Below are 18,472 nucleotides of genomic sequence, written 5' to 3' on the forward strand. Positions count from 1 at the left end.
ATTCTAGCTCTGTGTTCATGAGTATCAAAAATACAATGTAACTGTACTCTACTCAAGTGAACAGTGGCCAAGGGGATCACATTGTCTATGAACATCTTTTACAAGTATACATATTCCTTTACATATATTCTCTGCATGCATTCACTTTACAATTCTTAACCCTATTATTTACAATATTTGAACAACTTTTACTTCTTTATTCATAAATTGTGAGCAAACAGTAACAAATTACACCCCTACTTGTAGAGCCAATCCTCGCTGACACAATAAAGGCAACCAGACACACCAAATTGTTTAATATGTTTAACTGGACAGGTAAACATATCAAACGTAAATATTTATATCAGTATTTTTGCTTTTACTTGCCAGAAATGTTTTTGTAGAATATTTCAGGCGATGTCCCCTGTCTGCATCAGTATTTGGAGGATAGAATTTGAAATAAAAAAGCAATCTCCCCTCTCTGATCAATTTTGATTTCGACATTTGATAGTGTACCGCTGAGGCTCGATTCCTATGGAGTACTGAGTCATCGGTACCGGGTGGCTCCACCTTCTTACTGCTCCCTCGGAGGGCTGGGTCCAGAGATTTAAGCAAAAAGGAAGAGGAAGCTGAGCTAACTTAGCAGTCACACGCGTTTCCTTTATCAGCCAGATTTCAACAGACCGGGCGGCGGTTTACTTTGGCAAAAGCAGTGAGTAGCTTCCTTATGCAGTTTATTGAGAAAAATGTTGAACTTTTTGTACCAGGAGTTACTTTCAAGTGGCTTGGTTTGAGGAGAAAAAAAAAAAAAGAAGAGGTGTGTAAAACGGGACTGCTTTCTACAACAAGTGTTAAAACCGCTATACGGAAGCAGTTTAACAGTTAGTGAATAAAAAGTAGTGTTATTTTTCTTTCTATTTGTTTGAAATTACAGTGTTAAAAGTTACACCCGGATTGGTGTCAGGAGGTGTATCCTGCTCAGGAAGGGAACTTGTGGTGTAAATTTGCATCTCAGTCCGCTTGTTTATTCAGGCTAATTGTTCAGGTTATTGTTGATGGTGTCATGTTTGCAGCTGTGCCGCGAACAATGATCCTATTGACAGGTGCGGAGTGGCTGCTGTGTTTTGAAGTATTACTCTGATCTGAAAGTGAAGGTGATGATGATGATGAGGAGGAGGAGGAGGAGGAGGAGGAGGAACAAGCTGCAGTTTTGGATTTGCTTCACCGTTATGAAGGAAATGTTTAAGATATTTCTCTTATCTGATCTTCTCTTGATCCTACTCATAAGCCAGGCAGTAAAATAGTTTGGTATGGCTGCTCATTCATAAATATGACTCCAAACTAGGTGGAAAAGTTTTGAGTGAAAAAAAAAATTAAAAAAAACATAATCAGCACAGTCATTTATTTCTTTATTTTTCTAGTTCCCCAACAAACGCGTGTTTTTCAGTAAACCGTGCATATGAGTACATAGTTTTTTGTGTGTGTGTGTTTTTTTTTTTTAGGGTGCTGTATAATGTGGACTTTCGACACTGGTGTTGGATTTCATAATTTTGTAGAAACCACCAACAGCAGCTACCTAAGAATACAGATTAGCGCAATGACAAATGTCTTTTTCTTATGGTCACAAACAAACTGACAATGTACATTTAAAGCAAGTGACTCTAACTGTGTCACAGAAAGTACTTTGATCCAATATCATTTAGGGCATCATCGGTTCCTTCCAGTAATGTTCTGTTATATTGTTGGTTTAAAAAGATTCAGTTTTATAATTTTATCTGTTACATATTTAGATTTGGTAAAACATACTTTGTGCACTGGTTAAAAATTATAAAATGGGAAGAAGGCGTGTTATTTACCTTCCAGCTGGTCATCATTAATCCCTTTTGTTTATGTGTGATTGTTGGCCGAGTTAAATTATGGGTTCTAACGAACTGTTAACAATGCAAACATAATCTGTAACCAATGGTGGTGAGGAGGACATGGTCCCAAGGTCAACCAGCCCCTATCTAAGCTCTGTGGGTAATGCAAACACAGTGCCAGTGCTGTTACTATTATCTCCGCTGTGTCACTTTTTCTTATCACTTCATCAGGCTCCAGTGTCAACATCCTGTCTGAAGGGTTTGAATAATATGAACAGAGCAGATGGCAAAGCAAGAGACAATGTATAGATTTTTTTTTCCTTCTTCTTCGGAGCAATAATTGTCACCAGTTCTTTGTGGTTTTCAACTGGGAGAGGTGCTTTTCTTAGTGTCTTCCTGTTAGGTGGTGCACTTCTCTTGAGTTTTCTCTGCTGGTTTTTCGTGTCAGTTTGACGAGTAAAACCCTAAGAGGATTGTTGTCAGTTAGTGATTTAGTTTACAGATGCACAGGAAGAAGGCTTTAACATTTTGTGATCCTGCTTTGACGGAGCTGTCTTCTTTGTGTTGTCCAGTGTTTGAACTAGCTCCTGATGAGTGCCTTCATAATGACAGCCCTTGGTAAATGTTAGTTCTTTACTTAAGGCCCAGCTTTGTTAGAAAGTGGTGACTAAAAGCTTGATGTGACTCATTTTTTGTTTGTATTCTAGCAAATATTTGGAATTCCTAAATTTTATTACTTTAGACCAGCCTAAATCAATGAAGCTGAGTATTTATCTCAAACTGCAGTTAAAGATTGTTGGGTTAATCGATCAAAAGATAAAATCTTCTTTGTGAACATTTCAAGTGAGAGCTTGTGTATTGCAGTATTAGACTTTAAATGGCTAAGTGTTAATCATTTGTAGGTCATCACTTGCAAAAACTCAACTGGAGAAAGAACTGACTAATGGCAGCATTTTATTTGGGTTAATGACAGGCATTAGACTTTTTATTTAAATGATATGAATAATTTCCTCATTCCTTACTGTGAGTTTGTATTAACTAATCCTGTTATTTGTTGACGCTACACCTACAAGTGTTGTCCTAAAGTACAGTCCGCAACATTTTTTAAAGGTAGAATTGCCAATTTTATCAACAACTGTGTAACTTTAATATTGTTTATAGCTAAATTTTCAAGAAAAAAAAGCAACTATTAAATTAATGACTCCATTCCAGAATCAATGTTATTTGGAGGGTGTGACCTTTGGGTTGCATGTGTTTAGAATCCATGCAGTTTTTGGGATGGAGAGAAGCTGGAACATTGGATCGTTTCCAATATTTTTCATTGGAAACGATCGTGTAATATTGATGAGCTCAAGGAAGGTTGTCACAACAACAATATGACTTGCGATTAAATAATTCAGTATTTAAGTAAGCATTGCTAATGTCTTTCTGCTGTTTGCTTGCAGGAGTCATGTATGTCATGTAGTTTCGTAATCACTTTACCACTTTACCAAGCCTTTACCTTGTAAAATCTTTTCTGTGCTGCATTAAGAAACAAGTATAAAGTATATTACTAGTATAGAGAGCCTCAAAGCATGGTACTTCATCAACCTATGCTCATTGCAGTTGAAGTAGTTCTTTGCTCTGTTGCGTGGTGATGATAAGTTTGTAACATATTGTACTGGCCTATGACGTACATCAAAGGATTCACCTCAGTTGTTTCCAAATGCAGTACAACTCGCTCAGGCAACACTATTCCTCTGTCACCTCCACACATTTCAGCTTGAAGCATCTAATGGTGGAATTGGGTTCTTCTCTGAGCATGGCACTTTTGGTCTTTGAGAGAGTTTTCTTATCGGCATGAATATGAACATCATGACTTTTTATGAGACTAATTTGGATGCACGACACACTCTAGCAGAGACGGTAGAGCTCACTGCCTGTATTCAACAGGGGTTAGTAGACGAAGGGTCAGGGAAGTTTCTGTATTAAACTGCAATGGATTTTCCTTTTTATGGCTGTTCAACCAAATGTTTTAGACTCCATGACGGTGTTTGGCATGTCCTTCTCGTCCTGTCTGCGGCAACATGGCAAAAGTGGAGACGTCAGTCATGGATCTAGATGGCAGAATAAGGCCCAGTGTTGATTTTGTTATACTACAGCATTTAACAAGGAGCATAAAATCACCTCAGAACTTCCACACGCATTCAACAAGCCACTTTTGTCTTTCATGTGCATTTTTTTTCATTTGGGTGAGGTCAACTTGACTGAGGTGACTTTATTCACAATGGGGAAAAGAATCACACTCAGTCCAGTAGGTTTTGATAGTGGTTGGTTTGTTACCGGTTTGGTTGGAACACTTTATAGTCATCATTCCCCATTTTCTCAGACAGTATCACCTTAAAACAACAATCAACCATCTGTGTTGTCTAAAAAATTCCAACAACAAGGGTTTGACCATAAAAGGACAATATTGAGCTTCCATGAACTGGAACAGATGTCTCATGTTGGAGCAGATGAGGGTCACTAAATCTGAGGAGGATAACTCTGTTTACTGGGTACAGAAAGAAAGTGTAACCGGACGCTCATGATGTTTCGACTTTTTAATGATCTGCTTGTTTAAATGTCCCTTTCTACATAGCCATAAAGAAGTTTAAACAGGCTGAAAAAGCACATTCCATCTAGGTGTCTGCTTGAACAGCTGGCTCTTTCATTTTTGAAAAATTAGATCAAAGGTCAAATGATAAAAACTTGATGTTGGAAACTATGTGAACATGTATGGCAATTGTGAGTGTCTTTTCTGGATCTTTCTTTATTGAAGAAAGCAGTAGTGTCCAAAGTAATTCCTTGGGAGTTTGTTTTTTTTCCCCCCTGGTTCATCACACCTGGCTGGTGACGGTTCTTTTGTGGGGAGTCTCTGACATGGCGAGGATGTAGTTGAACCATTTGATTCAGCTGTGTTGGAGCGAAGATGCATTTAAAAATGACAGGACACTGGTCCTTGATGATTGGAGTGTACACACGTTGAATAAAGGATCAGTATCAGAGTATAACTGTTCATTTGCACAGCAGCTTGTAAGCATTCATGTTCTCTCTGTAGCGTTATGTTTCAGAATGTCTGGACAGACATAAAGGGTTTCATTCCACTCATGTTTAAGTCTTGCACAACCCCAACCTGCCTACCAGGTTGGTTTTCACACTGGTTTGGTCTTTAATCATTATGCTTAACTATTCGTCACCCATTAAAAACTTTGAGGTTTGCCTTACAAGTGTCTATGTCTCCCTCTCCTGGAATGTAGTCATGCTGAAATGTCATCATATTTACTGTAAACCTATTCCCTATGTCTTTCTTTGATGACTGCTGGGTTTGCATAAACTCGGACACACATGAGAAGCGGGTAAAATTGTCTGTGAAAAGTTACAGAAATCTGAGCCCTTGGTGAGACTAGGTGAGAAAAAGGAAGGAAGGAGGAGGGGAGGGAGAAAATGAGGTTAATGTTGATCGGTAGGCCTTGTTTAAGATGATACTCCCTACCCTCCCAGCACTTACACACCCAGATCCCAGCACAATGCAGAGACACTGGATGCTAGCATGTCAGTACCACAATAAGTTCGGCAGGATTCCTCAGCTTGGAGGAGGTGGTCTATAGCGAATCTGTTGATTAAGCTCTTCTATCTTCTTAATGTTTCTTTTTCTGTCAAGTGATGCGTTGTGTTTTTGTTGTTTTTTTTAGTGAGGGTTATATTTAACTTTAATCTCGTATGCATGCCTGGAAATAAACACGCGTAAACATAACCGCTTCTGCAAAACACTCTTATTCCATTATGTTAGACTACATGGTACATATTAAAATATACAGGAATTATAAGTGCTAGTTTTATAATCCTTCATTTAAAAAAAATAAAATATATAATATATACAGTATATATATATATAAGTTAGAGCTGCCTTGGTCATCGATCAAAATCATTACAGAAAAATGTATTGATTTAATGCATTAAGCGTTGGCATATAGTTTTAAAACTCTTGTGTACTGAATATCAAATAAAAGTTAGGAACATATACTTAGCTTCAAAACTGAGGATAACCTTGTAATTCATGACCTGGTCAGAATCAGCAGCTTGAAGAAATAAATAATGGAGATTTGATGGGCTTGTTATGGATTCTGTGTTTTTCTTCTATCTCCTTTATCCTCTTCTATCTTCTTGCGCGCACACTCTGCAACTTACATAGCCATGTTTATGTGTGACTGCCGCCAGTCATACGTAAACAGACTGAAACTGATTAGAATGCCCTTTATGGAGAGTGCAGATTGCAGAAAAGAATAAAAAACTAAATTTGCTCTACAATCTTTGCCTCACTTGGTTACAGCCATAAGGTGAGCTAAGTGTGGCCCCAGCGCTGGACGGTGAATGTCACTCTGTATCTGTTCCATTTGTCTGACATGTATGGCTTGTAACGTTTGATAATTTTTCGGCATTAAAGCCTGTTTTTATATATAACCAAATCTCATTATTTCTCAAGGTAATTTACATTTAGGGGTTCTGGTCGGGTTCTGAAACTGGTTAACGAACCTGGGTGGTGCACAGAGACAAAAATAAATGAACTCCAACAAGCTTTAAAAGTGACTCAGGAAACATTTGACCCCCTTGTTTGACCTGTCTAAGTCATGTGACTTTCTGTTCCAGTCCAGGTAGACATGTAAAGATAGATGATACCTGGGATATGTTTCAGATCTCGTCTTAGTAGTCATCTTTTACTGTGGGATTATGTTGGTGTTTATTTGCAGAGAAGCTACCGGGTCTGACTACTAAATGAGTACAGATTTGTAAAATACTGGTAGTTGCTCTCCTGGTTCTTTCTGATATGTGGAAAATCTGCACAGCTCATCAATTAAAATTTTACTTTGTGTGATGGAAAATCTAAGTTTAGCTCCCAGCTGTGTGGGATCTGTGGGTAACTTCCCTGTTTAAGAAAATATGGTGCAGAGCTTGCATAGAATGAGTGTCTTAGTTGCTTTACGTGCTTCATGATGACATAACTGCAGAACAAGTTGGGATGAGATTAGGTCCTACACATTGTGAAACTATTTGTGTCCCCATACCGCCTAAACGTCAGACTGAAGAACACAGAAGGGCTTACTAACAAAAGGCATGTTCCTAATAATTTTGACCTCAGTATGTCACCCTAGATGATCTATTGCCATGCATTACTGCTTTTTGTTATGTAATAATGGATGTTCTTTGATGTTTTTTTATTTATTTATTTCCTGAAACAGATTTGCATAGTCAACACACTGCACTCTGATGTGACTAATTATGCCTGTTTTTTCTGCATTGTCTTGAGAAAACTCTTACCTATGAAACTACTTAATTGGTGAAGTTGTTAAAATGCATTGAATGGCGTAAGAATTCTGCAGAACAAGTTGGCTAAACATAGAACACATAGCAAATCACATGTGACACAAGCGTGACTTATTGATGAAACTGCTCAACAATGCAATAATGCATTTGCTTAAACACTTGGGCAATTACCATTTCCAGTAAGCTTTCATTTTTGATAAATAATGGTTTATATCAGATTCTTCTGAATGGATTGGTTTCAAATACAGCTGGAATATTGAAATGCAAAACAAATATTACAATGTAGGTTTTAGTTAAAGTGTGAAAAGGCCTCACTCTGCTTTTACATGTCATTATTTTGAACTGATTTTGAGATTAAACAGGATTAAATAGTCATATTTTAATAAATAAGAATATATTTTACCCCCAGTAACTCAGTTCGTTAAGTAGAACACAGTATTTAGATTAATCACACACATCCTTTTTGTCTGTTACGATTTTCTGCTTAGAGCTAATGAAAATGCATGTGATTAGAATATTACATCACATTAGTGTAAAAAAAAAAAAACTTTTAACACAAAAAAGTGGGCTAAATGAAATTATGTTTAATACCTGCCTTTAGTTTGTTTTTAAAAAGTTACTCTGAATCTAAAGAATGTCCATAAGAAGACATTTTCTAATTCATTCAAAATAACTATTTCATTAACCTTACTCTGATGAACGAGGGTGTATATCCTGCGGAGGTGTGGGTTATTGCCACATTTCTTTCCCTACGTCTGGTTTATATAATATTATGAATGCCTGAAAAGTACTGAGCTATCGGCCTGTTATTGAGATCTCACCTGTATTCTCAAATCTACGACTGCCTGTTTGTTTTTATGCTCTTTCCATCACATACTGGCAGGCTGCGGGCCTCTTTGCTGATAAGCGTAACTTTTAAATGTGATAACATCAGAGTTTACTACTTGTGTAAATTACATTAATCCCCTCCAACCATTTTCTGTTTTCCCCTTACTTATCCTAGTGGATTCTCGATGGGAGGCTGTGGTCGTCTCATAGGTCAGAATGACCGTCTTGTGCGAAATGCTTCAGTTGGCTCCTACCTGACACTGTGTTTTTCTTAGATGTTTTTGTGGTATTCAGAGGGAAGGGTTTAAAGTGCGCTGGAGTAATTCTACCCCAGTCTCCTTCTGCAGGGTGGAAGTCTTCTAGTCAAATCTGCTTGGTTGGAAACCCTAACTATTTACAAGACACGCTCACGTGTATGACGTTTTCAGACAGCTGAGTCGTGCTGCAAAGCTTCAGTCTTATGTAAAATATAGTCTTTGGAGATGAGGTAAATGGTGCTGGATTGCATGGTATTGTTGCTTATTCTGACATATCTGCTTCACTTTCCATGATCTGAATTAGAAAAACTTGGTTGATTTTTAAAAAATCTTGGCACATGGATGACTTGGAGGTTATCAAGGTAAATTACTACATTTCAGTGAGGTGATTTACAGTGTTGCTTGTAATCAGTATTTGGCAGAAACGTACTTCATAGTACTGCAAATTTCAGATGAAGCTGTGAAGCATTGCATGTTTAAAGGGCAAAATGGAAGTTTAAAGCTGATAAGCCTGAGCTGGCAGTACAGAGTCAAATTAAGCTTTTATGTGAAAAGCGGGTGTTGGCAAGAGTTATTACAGACAATGGTAACACCTAATGATCCCACAATCCCTGCTTGGAAGGTTGTTGGCCAACTCAAAGTTTACTGAAGTGCTTTCTCAAATCTAGGGTCATTTCGAACACCAAAGAGAAGGGATCTTTTATGTTATCTTCACCTAATCCTCTAAATTGGTCTAGATATAAGATGAACCACACTGTAGTAGTATGGGAATTCAGTTGGTCTGTCTTTTTATTATTTTTAATAAGAAATTGACCTTTACGTACTGTCAGCCTTCTACTACTAATAAGACCTGGCTGCAGGAGCAACGGCTCTAACTTGTCTGGGAAATGGAGCTTTGAAGTATTTCCAAGGCAACCACGAGATACAATCTCCCTGAAACACTTCTTAGAAGGAGGGCTGAGGGCATGCTTACCACTTCACTACCATCATAAGACTCCTTCCAATCTGAGAGAGTAATGACTCTGCTCAGGGGATCCTATCAAATAGCAGAGCTCCCCCCTCTGTCCCTTAATGTCCAGTTAAGCTGGTTTTGTTTCTGCCTACCAATCGCAGGTAAAAATTGGGCATAGTTTGGTCAATTTAAACCTGTGCTTTTTGATTCTGTTTGTGTCTTAATGAGCTTGAGTTAGTAGGTGCCCGTGTCATTGCAGATGCTACACAATCCATCCCTTTTCTCTTTCTTATCAAAGATCAGTTCCAGTTGGGGGAAACTACAGATGAAACCCTCTGGACAACTTAAAGTACTACCCTGATTGGCGAGAATCACAAAATCATACTGTCCTTTTTAACCTGAAATCATTTTGATTTACAGTTCTCTCTTATTGATTTTAGTTTTTAATTCTAAAGAATACATTTTTAGCCGTTGTCATTCAAAACTACAAGTAATAAAAAGATAAACATGATCAATAGCTTTTTTTTTTTTTTCCTGGTTTTTGCACATGCCACGCTATTGTTTTAAAATGAATGTGATCCCAAAGTATTTCCAAATAGTTTTGGTTAATGTTCCTGCATGGCTTGCCTGGGTGTGGCACTGGCATTTGACTTAGTGGTTCCCTTTCAGAAAGCAAAACGTTCTTATGCAAGTCCTGCAGGAAATTTTAAGTATTAACTTATGAGTCATGTCTACTTTGCTGCAATTATTTTGGTCTACATTATGTTTTTAATCCAACCCTGAGCAAACTTCAGCTTTATCGGCAGCTGGTTCATATGTAGTGCTTTTCTCTCCTCCCGCAGTTCTAGACTGCAACCAATGTAGTCGGGATTATTGCACCTGGGAAAAAAAATCATAGGTTGTACTGTTGCAACCATTTGGGGGTTAAAAACAAAGAAACAAAAAAGTCTCAGTCTCTGAGGTTCACAACAGACAGACATCAGGCCCATTTCATGATCTAAACCAATCACACAGTAAAAGGTGGGATACCCTGACAGATTAGTCCATCTATCCATTTTACGCGTCTACATCTGTATCTTGCAGTCAGTGAGTAGGCTAAGTTAGTCTGACTAGCTGCAGTGACAAGCGAATACAGAAAAGTTAAGGTCAGAGCTTTCCAAAAAAGTATTACCAGTGCTTTGACACTGTACGTCCGGGGTAAACTCGATCCCTAAATATTTATGCTCAGTATGCGACGTTCTCAACGAGGACACTTGTGTTAATTTTAGCTTAATTGTCACTAAACGTTCTATCTCCTGGAAACCAAAAAACACTTTTCCGACTCCAAAACATTTTTTTTATAGAAATGCTTAACAGGTGATTAAGGCTAGATAGGCCACATGAATGAATCATTTTAAATACAAAATGTAGCAATATAAAGATTGAATAAATATGCACCCCAAATTATTCATACAGGCAGTTCTAAATTTTAAGTCATTCGATCAAGAGGTAGGTAGGAAATGAGATGGGTCCCTTAAGGAAAACAAATTATTTTGTGTGAACTACCTTGGCAGGACACTGTCAATAGTGCATTTGTAATGCATTTTGAATTGAAACACTAAAAAAGCACAATGAATGCATAAATAGAAAATCAGTAGTGGCTGAGATGATATAGTCCTGCAAATGAAACACTTTCCTTCAGCAAGTTAAACACTGAAAAATGTCTTGGTGATAATAAAATATTTAGTTGGAGATGTTCTTCAGATATTTGGCACTTAAAACATCTTCTAACTTGAGATTGAGATGTTAAAAATTCAGTTCATGGAAGCTCTTAAACACTTTTTCACCAATTCTGCTTCAAATAAATAACTTTGTTTACTAGATTATTTACAGGTCAATATTACCTTAATTTGACAGATTTAATATAAGCTGTAAAATAATGTGATGCAGTCAAAAGTTTGGTAGAAACCCACCAGTGCAACCAGTGGAAAACGTTAGTCCAGGTCCATACTCATCTTCTCTTGCTTATAGTACAAACGTAGTGTTTGCCACAGTAGAGGCAAGGTGGTGCAGATGTTTTGGGCCATCTACTAAACTTGGGACACTTGGATCATGACATTGTCCCTCACCACAGAAACCGAGGCTAGTTTTGCTTCATGGGTGTTGGCTGTGTAGAGGGCTAGGAAAGACACAACAATAGCCCCCTTCACGATAACAGAGTCTCCTCTGATTTCTTGCCGGCTCCATGTGAATAATATAATCGTCCCACCCGGAGGAGTGAGGGAGGGGAGGAGGGGGTAAACTTGCCTGGCAACTCCAGAGTTGTGTGTTTCAGGGACAACAGGGTGTGACCGGGACAGCGGTTAAAAGGGGACTGAACTTCTGCTCGTTAAGGTATGGCTGGCGGTCATGATTTCACTTTGAATTGTTTGGCAAAGTGGGTGTAAATAGGGGTACAGGACACTCACACACAGTGCTTGCACTCCCTCTTTCCCTCTGACTCTGCCTCCTTCCCTCCCTTTCCTTCTGAAGGCTGGTTATTCATCCACTATGTGAGTCAGGGAGGGTGTGATCTTGTGGAAGACTGCTGGTACCAGTCACTCTCAGTTTACTTTCTCACTTTCCTGCCTCTTCTCAGTCTTGTCTTTCTTTTCCCCCTCTGCTGCTTTCTCTTTCTTTCTTTTTTTTTCCCGCCTGCTTGCCTGTCTACCTGCAGCTCAAGTCAGCTGAGAGGTTTTGCCAAACCGAAAAAGGAGAAAAACGCTTCTGCTTTGATGATTTAGGGGGGAGAAACAAGTCTGTTCTTGCAACGGTATGTATCAGAACTTTAACTTGAAGATGCAATAACTCGGGGAATGTGTTCTGCTGATGTGTTAGGTCATTTTTGGGGGGTATTTTTTATGAAAGAAAATGTGTTGACTTTTTTCAAACAGCTTTTTTCCTTCCTTGTCCTTTACTGGTCTTTAATCATTAACTTCTAACTCGTGAGCTACATTTTTCCATCCCCATGATTCATTGACATGGCTTTCTGTCGGGGGGGAGTTACCCCTCCTTTCCGTTAGGTCTCTCTTTCACAGTCATACACCAACTGTTTGCTGTTAAACTTTCCTCGTAATGAATGGGCGGTGGTGTTGGAAAGTTTAGAGTATAGGGGTCGGTGGTGGTAGCATCTGCAACTCATTTCTCCCGAGAGAGAGAGAACAGAGGGCATTTTTCTAAGGTGCTTAAGTATTCACATGTCCACAGTTGTATTGTATCATTGTGTCATGGGAATACCGGACGGTTTTCTGACCACTTCTCCCTCCCCACTTCCCACAGTCATGAGAAAATCCTTGTCCTCCTGTTGGGCTATCTGAACCTCAGCTGATCTAACGGCACCAGAAGCAAAGTCATGGACTAGTTTACTGCACAACCGGGAAGTTCTGTGCAGGCTTTTAATTAGTGGAGATAAGAGGCAGTGAGTTGCAGCTGGTTCTGGTGAAATGGTTGTTATGGTTGCACTGGGCTAATAAGGAAGGGCTCTATCCTTGAATTCCTATCTTCATCTGGGTCTCAGAAAAGGGAAACTAACTTTTTCTGCTACTGGTTCATAAGATTACAAGATTATGTTGTTGTTTGGTATGATTACTTTTCATAGTCACATTTTTCCTATTTCCTCCTAAAACAAAAAACGTTTAAGCAACGTAATGAAAAGTTCACTTCAAATTTCATAAAATTTTGTTATACAACCTTTTATTTAACTAAAATAGTCTGACACAACTTTTGCAAATGTTCAGATGTTGAGATTTGCCAGTGAACAATTCATTCTTACTTGACACTAACACCATTGGCTGTATCTTTGGGCTTAAAACTATCCTGAACCCTGTTCACAATTGGCCATTGAAGTGGCCTTATAGTTGCTTTGGTTTAGCGGTGGCTAAAATGGAGTAAAATAATCTGACCAGTTTCTGATTTAACAGTAAAGCATTTTCTTTCCCAGAACAAGACACACTCAGGACATCAGACATGATACTTTTGCCAAACTGTGATGCCTCATCAAAAATTTCAACAACAAATCAAAAACAACCTCAGCTTTTTATGTAAGAGTTATCTGAAATGCCATGTTTCTGGGACTGCTACGCAACACTAGCACGTGCACGTAATGCTTGCGTCTGCAAACTGGCAGCAGTTTATTTTTGTTCTTGTTTTTAAAAGGCCAGTGGAAGGAAACTGGCTGCATGGCTGACAGAAATTTGTCTGGTATACTTCTCAGTGTCACCTGAAATCTTGGCATGAAGTAACTTTGCTTGCTACAAAGTGTTCTAGTAGACACGTGTAAAAATTTGCACAAGCTACAAAGGGAATGAGAAATGTGCAATCTCTCCAGTTTTAGGGGGTTTTTTTGCTTTCAGAGTAAATGTTTATTTGATTAAAACAAACTGACTGGTATTTGTATAACTTTTCCATAGGAATTGTAAAACTATTAGCAAATTTCCTAGGTCCAATTCTAAGAAACACACAAAACACATTTTCTGCATTTCAGTTTCCTCCCAAGTTTTTTTTTTTTCCTTTTTTTCCCCCAGCCCTTATCCTCCTTGCAGGTGCTGTGGTATGTCAGCTCTGACCTTCATTCCAGAGACTGAAATTATTAGCCTTTAATGATGTTGGCTAAAGGAGGACTGTGGGCAATGAAATCTCAGAGCATTGTAGATTGTACTTCAAACAATGGTTCTCTCGGGGCAAGCCGCACCCTAGAAATCTTCTACTTTGCTACATTGCTTTTCAGCTTGCACTTGAGTTAAGCCTTTATAGAAATCAAATGCCTAAACTTGAAGTCCAAAGCATCATTCCTGGACAATATTTTTATTATATTTAGTTACTCATTGTTTGCTTTGTCAAGAAGTGGGTCTTACTAAAGAAGTTGTTATATTCAAGGTTGAGTTTAGAGTACAGTGACCAAATGGTTGCATAACTTACTTTGTTTCTGTCCCAGTGGAGTTTATTTGAAGAAAGCAGTCTGGATATTGTCTTTGAACCTTTGGGCTTGACTCCTGAACAATCGGTTCACTGTGGCCTGTGGGTCGTGGCTCCGCCTCTCTCGTATCAGACCATATCTGGTGAATAGTTTCAGCCCAGGACAAAGAAAATACTCTAGATAGATAGAAAATATTTTTTCTTGTATAAAAATTATTCAGGAGATGGGACTGGAAGAATAAATTTTGGGCGAACAAGTTAAAATGTCTCGAGATTGTAAAAACAATTCCAGAGGCATTTATGCTGTGTTTGGCTTTTCGTGCACAAGGCTAACCATGAGATGTCTTTATTTTCCTCACAGCTAACTTGGTCTCAATAATTCACAACAGCAAATATGCTTCGGCAACTTCAGGAGATGGGCTCGCATGCCTTGGATATCTACAATTACCTCTTGGCAGGAATAGGTAGGCAACTTACCCTTAAAGTACAGAAACAGTTTGTTTTCCGTTACTTGTTTGCTGAAAATGTTTCCTTTTGTTCTAGATCCACGGATAAAGGCCTACCCATTGATGAAGAGTCCTGTTCCCATGACTGCAATACTATTGGTCTATCTGTTTTTCATACTGTACGTGGGACCTCGCATTATGGCCAACCGGAAACCCTTCCAGCTGAAGGAGCCCATGATACTCTACAATTTCTTGCTGGTGGCTCTATCAGTTTACATTGTGTATGAGGTAGGAATCTTAGACTTTCTCCAAGAATTTGACTCATCAGTGCAATTGTAGTTCACCGCAGATGCATTTTGTGTGCACGCCCCTTTGGTTTAACATTGCTTCTACATTATTTTATTTTATTTTTTTTACAGTTTCTGATGTCTGGTTGGGCTACAACATATACTTGGAGATGTGATCCTATTGATACCTCAAATAGTCCTCAAGCTCTAAGAGTAAGTTCACCAAGCTCAACAACTACCACTAAGAGGGGCGTTGATTGCTTTGATTTGAATTTTATTAAAAAAAAATAGACCTGCTGGTAACGTGACTTTTCTTTTCTTTAGATGGTCAGTGTTGCATGGCTCTTCTGGTTTTCAAAGATTATTGAGCTGATGGACACAGTAAGTCTTATTCTCTATACCTTCTTTTATTTATGCATTAATCAGCTTAATAGTTTGATGGTAAATAATTAATGTTGATCTTTTTTAGATCTTCTTTGTGTTGAGGAAAAAACACGGCCAGATTACGTTCCTGCACATCTTTCACCACTCCTTCATGCCGTGGACCTGGTGGTGGGGAGTTGTCTTTGCTCCTGGTGAGTGCATGTCAAGCTAATATGAAAATAACGAATAAAGAGACAGAGGTCATCTAGGTTGGGTACAATTGAGTTTTTTCACCCTGCATACCAGAGTGTTGCAAACAGACCAGAATGATTAGCTTGGCCTTGTAAAAAGCTTATCAGAAACCTTGACTCATCTGTTTTAGTAGCATCAGCTTCTTTGTAGCTGCAACAGCTCTGAGAGAATGATTAAGATGGAGACTGTGTTGACCAGGGGGATTATTATTTTTGATTAAATTAGTCTAATGACGTGTGTTTTCTCTTAAGGTGGAATGGGATCTTTTCATGCCATGGTGAACTCTTCCGTCCATGTCATCATGTATTTCTATTATGGCCTTTCTGCTGCTGGACCGCGCTTCCAGAAGTTTTTGTGGTGGAAGAAATACATGACTGCCATTCAGCTGGTAAGAAAACCCTGCATTCAGTTCTGCAATTTTATTTCCTACTGGAGTTCCTTTAGCGATAGCAACTAAAAGAAACAATTTTGTGTTTTATAGTCGGTTTAATCTCTATTTTTCCCCCCTTCAACAGACCCAGTTTGTCCTGGTCTCCCTCCACGCCACTCAGTATTACTTTATGGACAGTTGTGACTACCAGTTCCCCACCATCATTCACCTCGTCTGGATGTATGGCACCTTCTTCTTCGTCCTTTTCTCCAACTTCTGGGTCCAGGCCTACGTGAAGGGTAAGCGGCTGCCGAAACAGGAGATCAAGGAACAGAAGAATGGTGCAGTGGCATATGCAAATAGCAAATACCAAGAGAACGGAAAAGTCCACGAAAATGTCAAATATGAGAACGGCAGCAGTAACGGCATCCACCACCACGCAGCTACCAACGGCTCCACTCACTATGAGAACAGCCATGCCCACAACGGCAAGATGAAGAAAGCTTAGAGACTTTGGAAGGAAGTACCCAGGAAGTATGACCTAGTCAGCTTGTTAAAATTACTATGGATTCCAAAGAATAATTTGACTGTTTTGCAGTTTTTTTGTTTAGTTTCTTGTGTAAAACATGGGAGATCAATGTGGTCGATGACTTCCACAGTTGGGGTTCCACACCTGGTTAGTTGGTTTTGTTGGGTTTTTGTTGTATTGTGGAGTCATCTATTGGAACATGATGTATGAAGAGAAGATGTTTTGAATGTTATGTCTTCACTGATGTTGAAAGCAACTTCATAGTTCAGTGTCACACTGGTGAACTTTTAGCCCATTTGCTGACCTGTGACCCCTACCCCCTCTGTGGACAGAAGACTGTACAGTTTCTATTAAACTTTGAAAAAAAAACCCCAGCAGTTTGTAAATAGTTTTACAGAAAGAGAAAAAAACTAATTATATTGGCATGCTTTCTAAATTTTGTTACCATGTGTATTTCAAATTTAATTGCCAATAAATTCAGTCCTACATTATCTGTAACATGTTGGTATTTTGTTGCTGTTTGAATGACTCGCCGAGTTTTCACTTCGCTGGGGTTTTATGTCGTGCAGCATTGCAACAATGAAGAAACTATTTGCACAGTTTGCAAATGCTACATATCCCAACAATCTCAAGTATGTGGATTAAGTAGGAGGTAAACAAGTGACCCATTATGCCCCCTCCTCCCTTCTCCATTCATGGCACAAGAGAAGGCATGCTGCACACCGGACTTACTTCTGCCAGACTCAACCATGCGTTAGTTGCTGCAGGGTCATTCATGGATTTGTATTTGGATAATCTACCTATTGCTAAATCCAGTCTCTAAGAAATGACACATGATGGTATTATTTAACGATCAGCCAAAACAAAAAAAAAAAGAAAGACATTAAGACGTTAAGGTTCTGGAGGTCGAACACTGACATCATGGTGCATTTGTCAGTCTGAACCAAGCCTTGCACATCTTCATGTTTACCCTTTTGTAATATTTTAGCATAAACCAGTTTAGTGACGAGCTCTTATTCTAGAAAAAAAACTTAAGATCTTGAAATTGAGTTCTTCAAATTATGGGACGGTGAATTTGGTCATTAGTCATTTTGCTTGCAAACTTGGTAAATGTTAAACGGTCGTTTTAGCTCCATCTTCATGAACCCCATTTAAAAGACCACAGAGATTTTTATTGGTGTCTGGAAACACACAGCTGCTTTTCATTCACATTGTGTGTCTGCTTGAGTCCTGACCAACACTTTGAACTGCATCGTGTTTCTATGGAGGTACACAAATAAACTTGTGCAACAGTTGTAGTTGGTGGCTGTATTAATCCACCTAATCGGCAGCAACTCGTTTGCAGATTCCAAGTCTCCCAGGAGTGAAGTAAGCGTCTGAAGTTTTGGACGAGCTGTCATTTGTGTCATTTGCCATTGTGGAATGGTACTGAAGAATGCACATTTGTGTGGAAGTGTAAACCTCAATGTGTAATGCTTACATTGTAAAAAGAAAACAACCTATTTTTAAAGTTTGCACAATAAATAATCACATTCAAACATTTTTCTAATGATGTCATAGGCCATCATACTCTTCAAGAGTAAAAAGGGTAGTGAATGAAAAGTACCTTTTCCCTCCTAGGTGTACACTTTAGTACTTTTAGACCTGTGCTTTTCAAGATCTGATGTAAAATCAGGATTGGCTGATTTTAGAAGCTGACAGCTGGTCAGATGAGAAAAACTCATCTGTCCAACATTCTCTTGTGAACATTGATGGTTAACATTTTGCTAATACAGCATTGTGTCAAACATTTTGAGGTAGCTTTACATTGCTGTGACATCAAATAAAACTAAAATCTGCAGACTTTTGTGTGACAAATCCTCCACTTTTTCAAAAGCTTTCTGAAAGGTTTTTTTTTGTCTTAGAAATGCCTTTCAGACCTTCACCTCTGGAAATCTGAACTATTAAACTCTTCAATCTGGAAATACCTTTCTGAGCTTTTCAAAAGGCAAATGCTTACATTTCACATAACATGTGACACTAACTAGTTTTTTTTATGTATATTTAACTTTAGGTTATCAAACAATAAGAACATT

General features: G+C 38.6%; 1 protein-coding gene across 3 annotated transcripts; it reads left to right on the plus strand.

Annotated features, from left to right (window-relative positions):
- Window positions 1-541: 541 nt before the first annotated feature.
- elovl1b (ELOVL fatty acid elongase 1b) lies at window positions 542-16,895 on the plus strand. 3 transcript variants are annotated; one of them, XM_028027416.1, is made up of 9 exons: window positions 11,735-12,009; window positions 13,177-13,276; window positions 14,512-14,614; window positions 14,694-14,884; window positions 15,016-15,096; window positions 15,208-15,264; window positions 15,353-15,458; window positions 15,750-15,886; window positions 16,014-16,895. In XM_028027416.1, the coding sequence occupies exons 3-9, from the start codon at window positions 14,545-14,547 to the stop codon at window positions 16,374-16,376; spliced, it is 1,005 nt and encodes a 334-aa protein (XP_027883217.1). In that variant the 5' UTR covers window positions 11,735-12,009; window positions 13,177-13,276; window positions 14,512-14,544; the 3' UTR covers window positions 16,377-16,895. The 3 variants fall into 3 exon arrangements, with proteins under 3 accessions (XP_027883216.1, XP_027883217.1, XP_027883215.1); XM_028027415.1 differs by lacking the exons at window positions 11,735-12,009; window positions 13,177-13,276 and adding an exon at window positions 542-691; XM_028027414.1 differs by lacking the exon at window positions 13,177-13,276 and having other exon boundaries at window positions 11,736-12,009.
- Window positions 16,896-18,472: the final 1,577 nt, after the last annotated feature.

This window comes from Xiphophorus couchianus, chromosome 9, assembly GCF_001444195.1.
Source record: "Xiphophorus couchianus chromosome 9, X_couchianus-1.0, whole genome shotgun sequence".
Classification (NCBI taxonomy): Eukaryota; Metazoa; Chordata; class Actinopteri; order Cyprinodontiformes; family Poeciliidae; genus Xiphophorus; species Xiphophorus couchianus.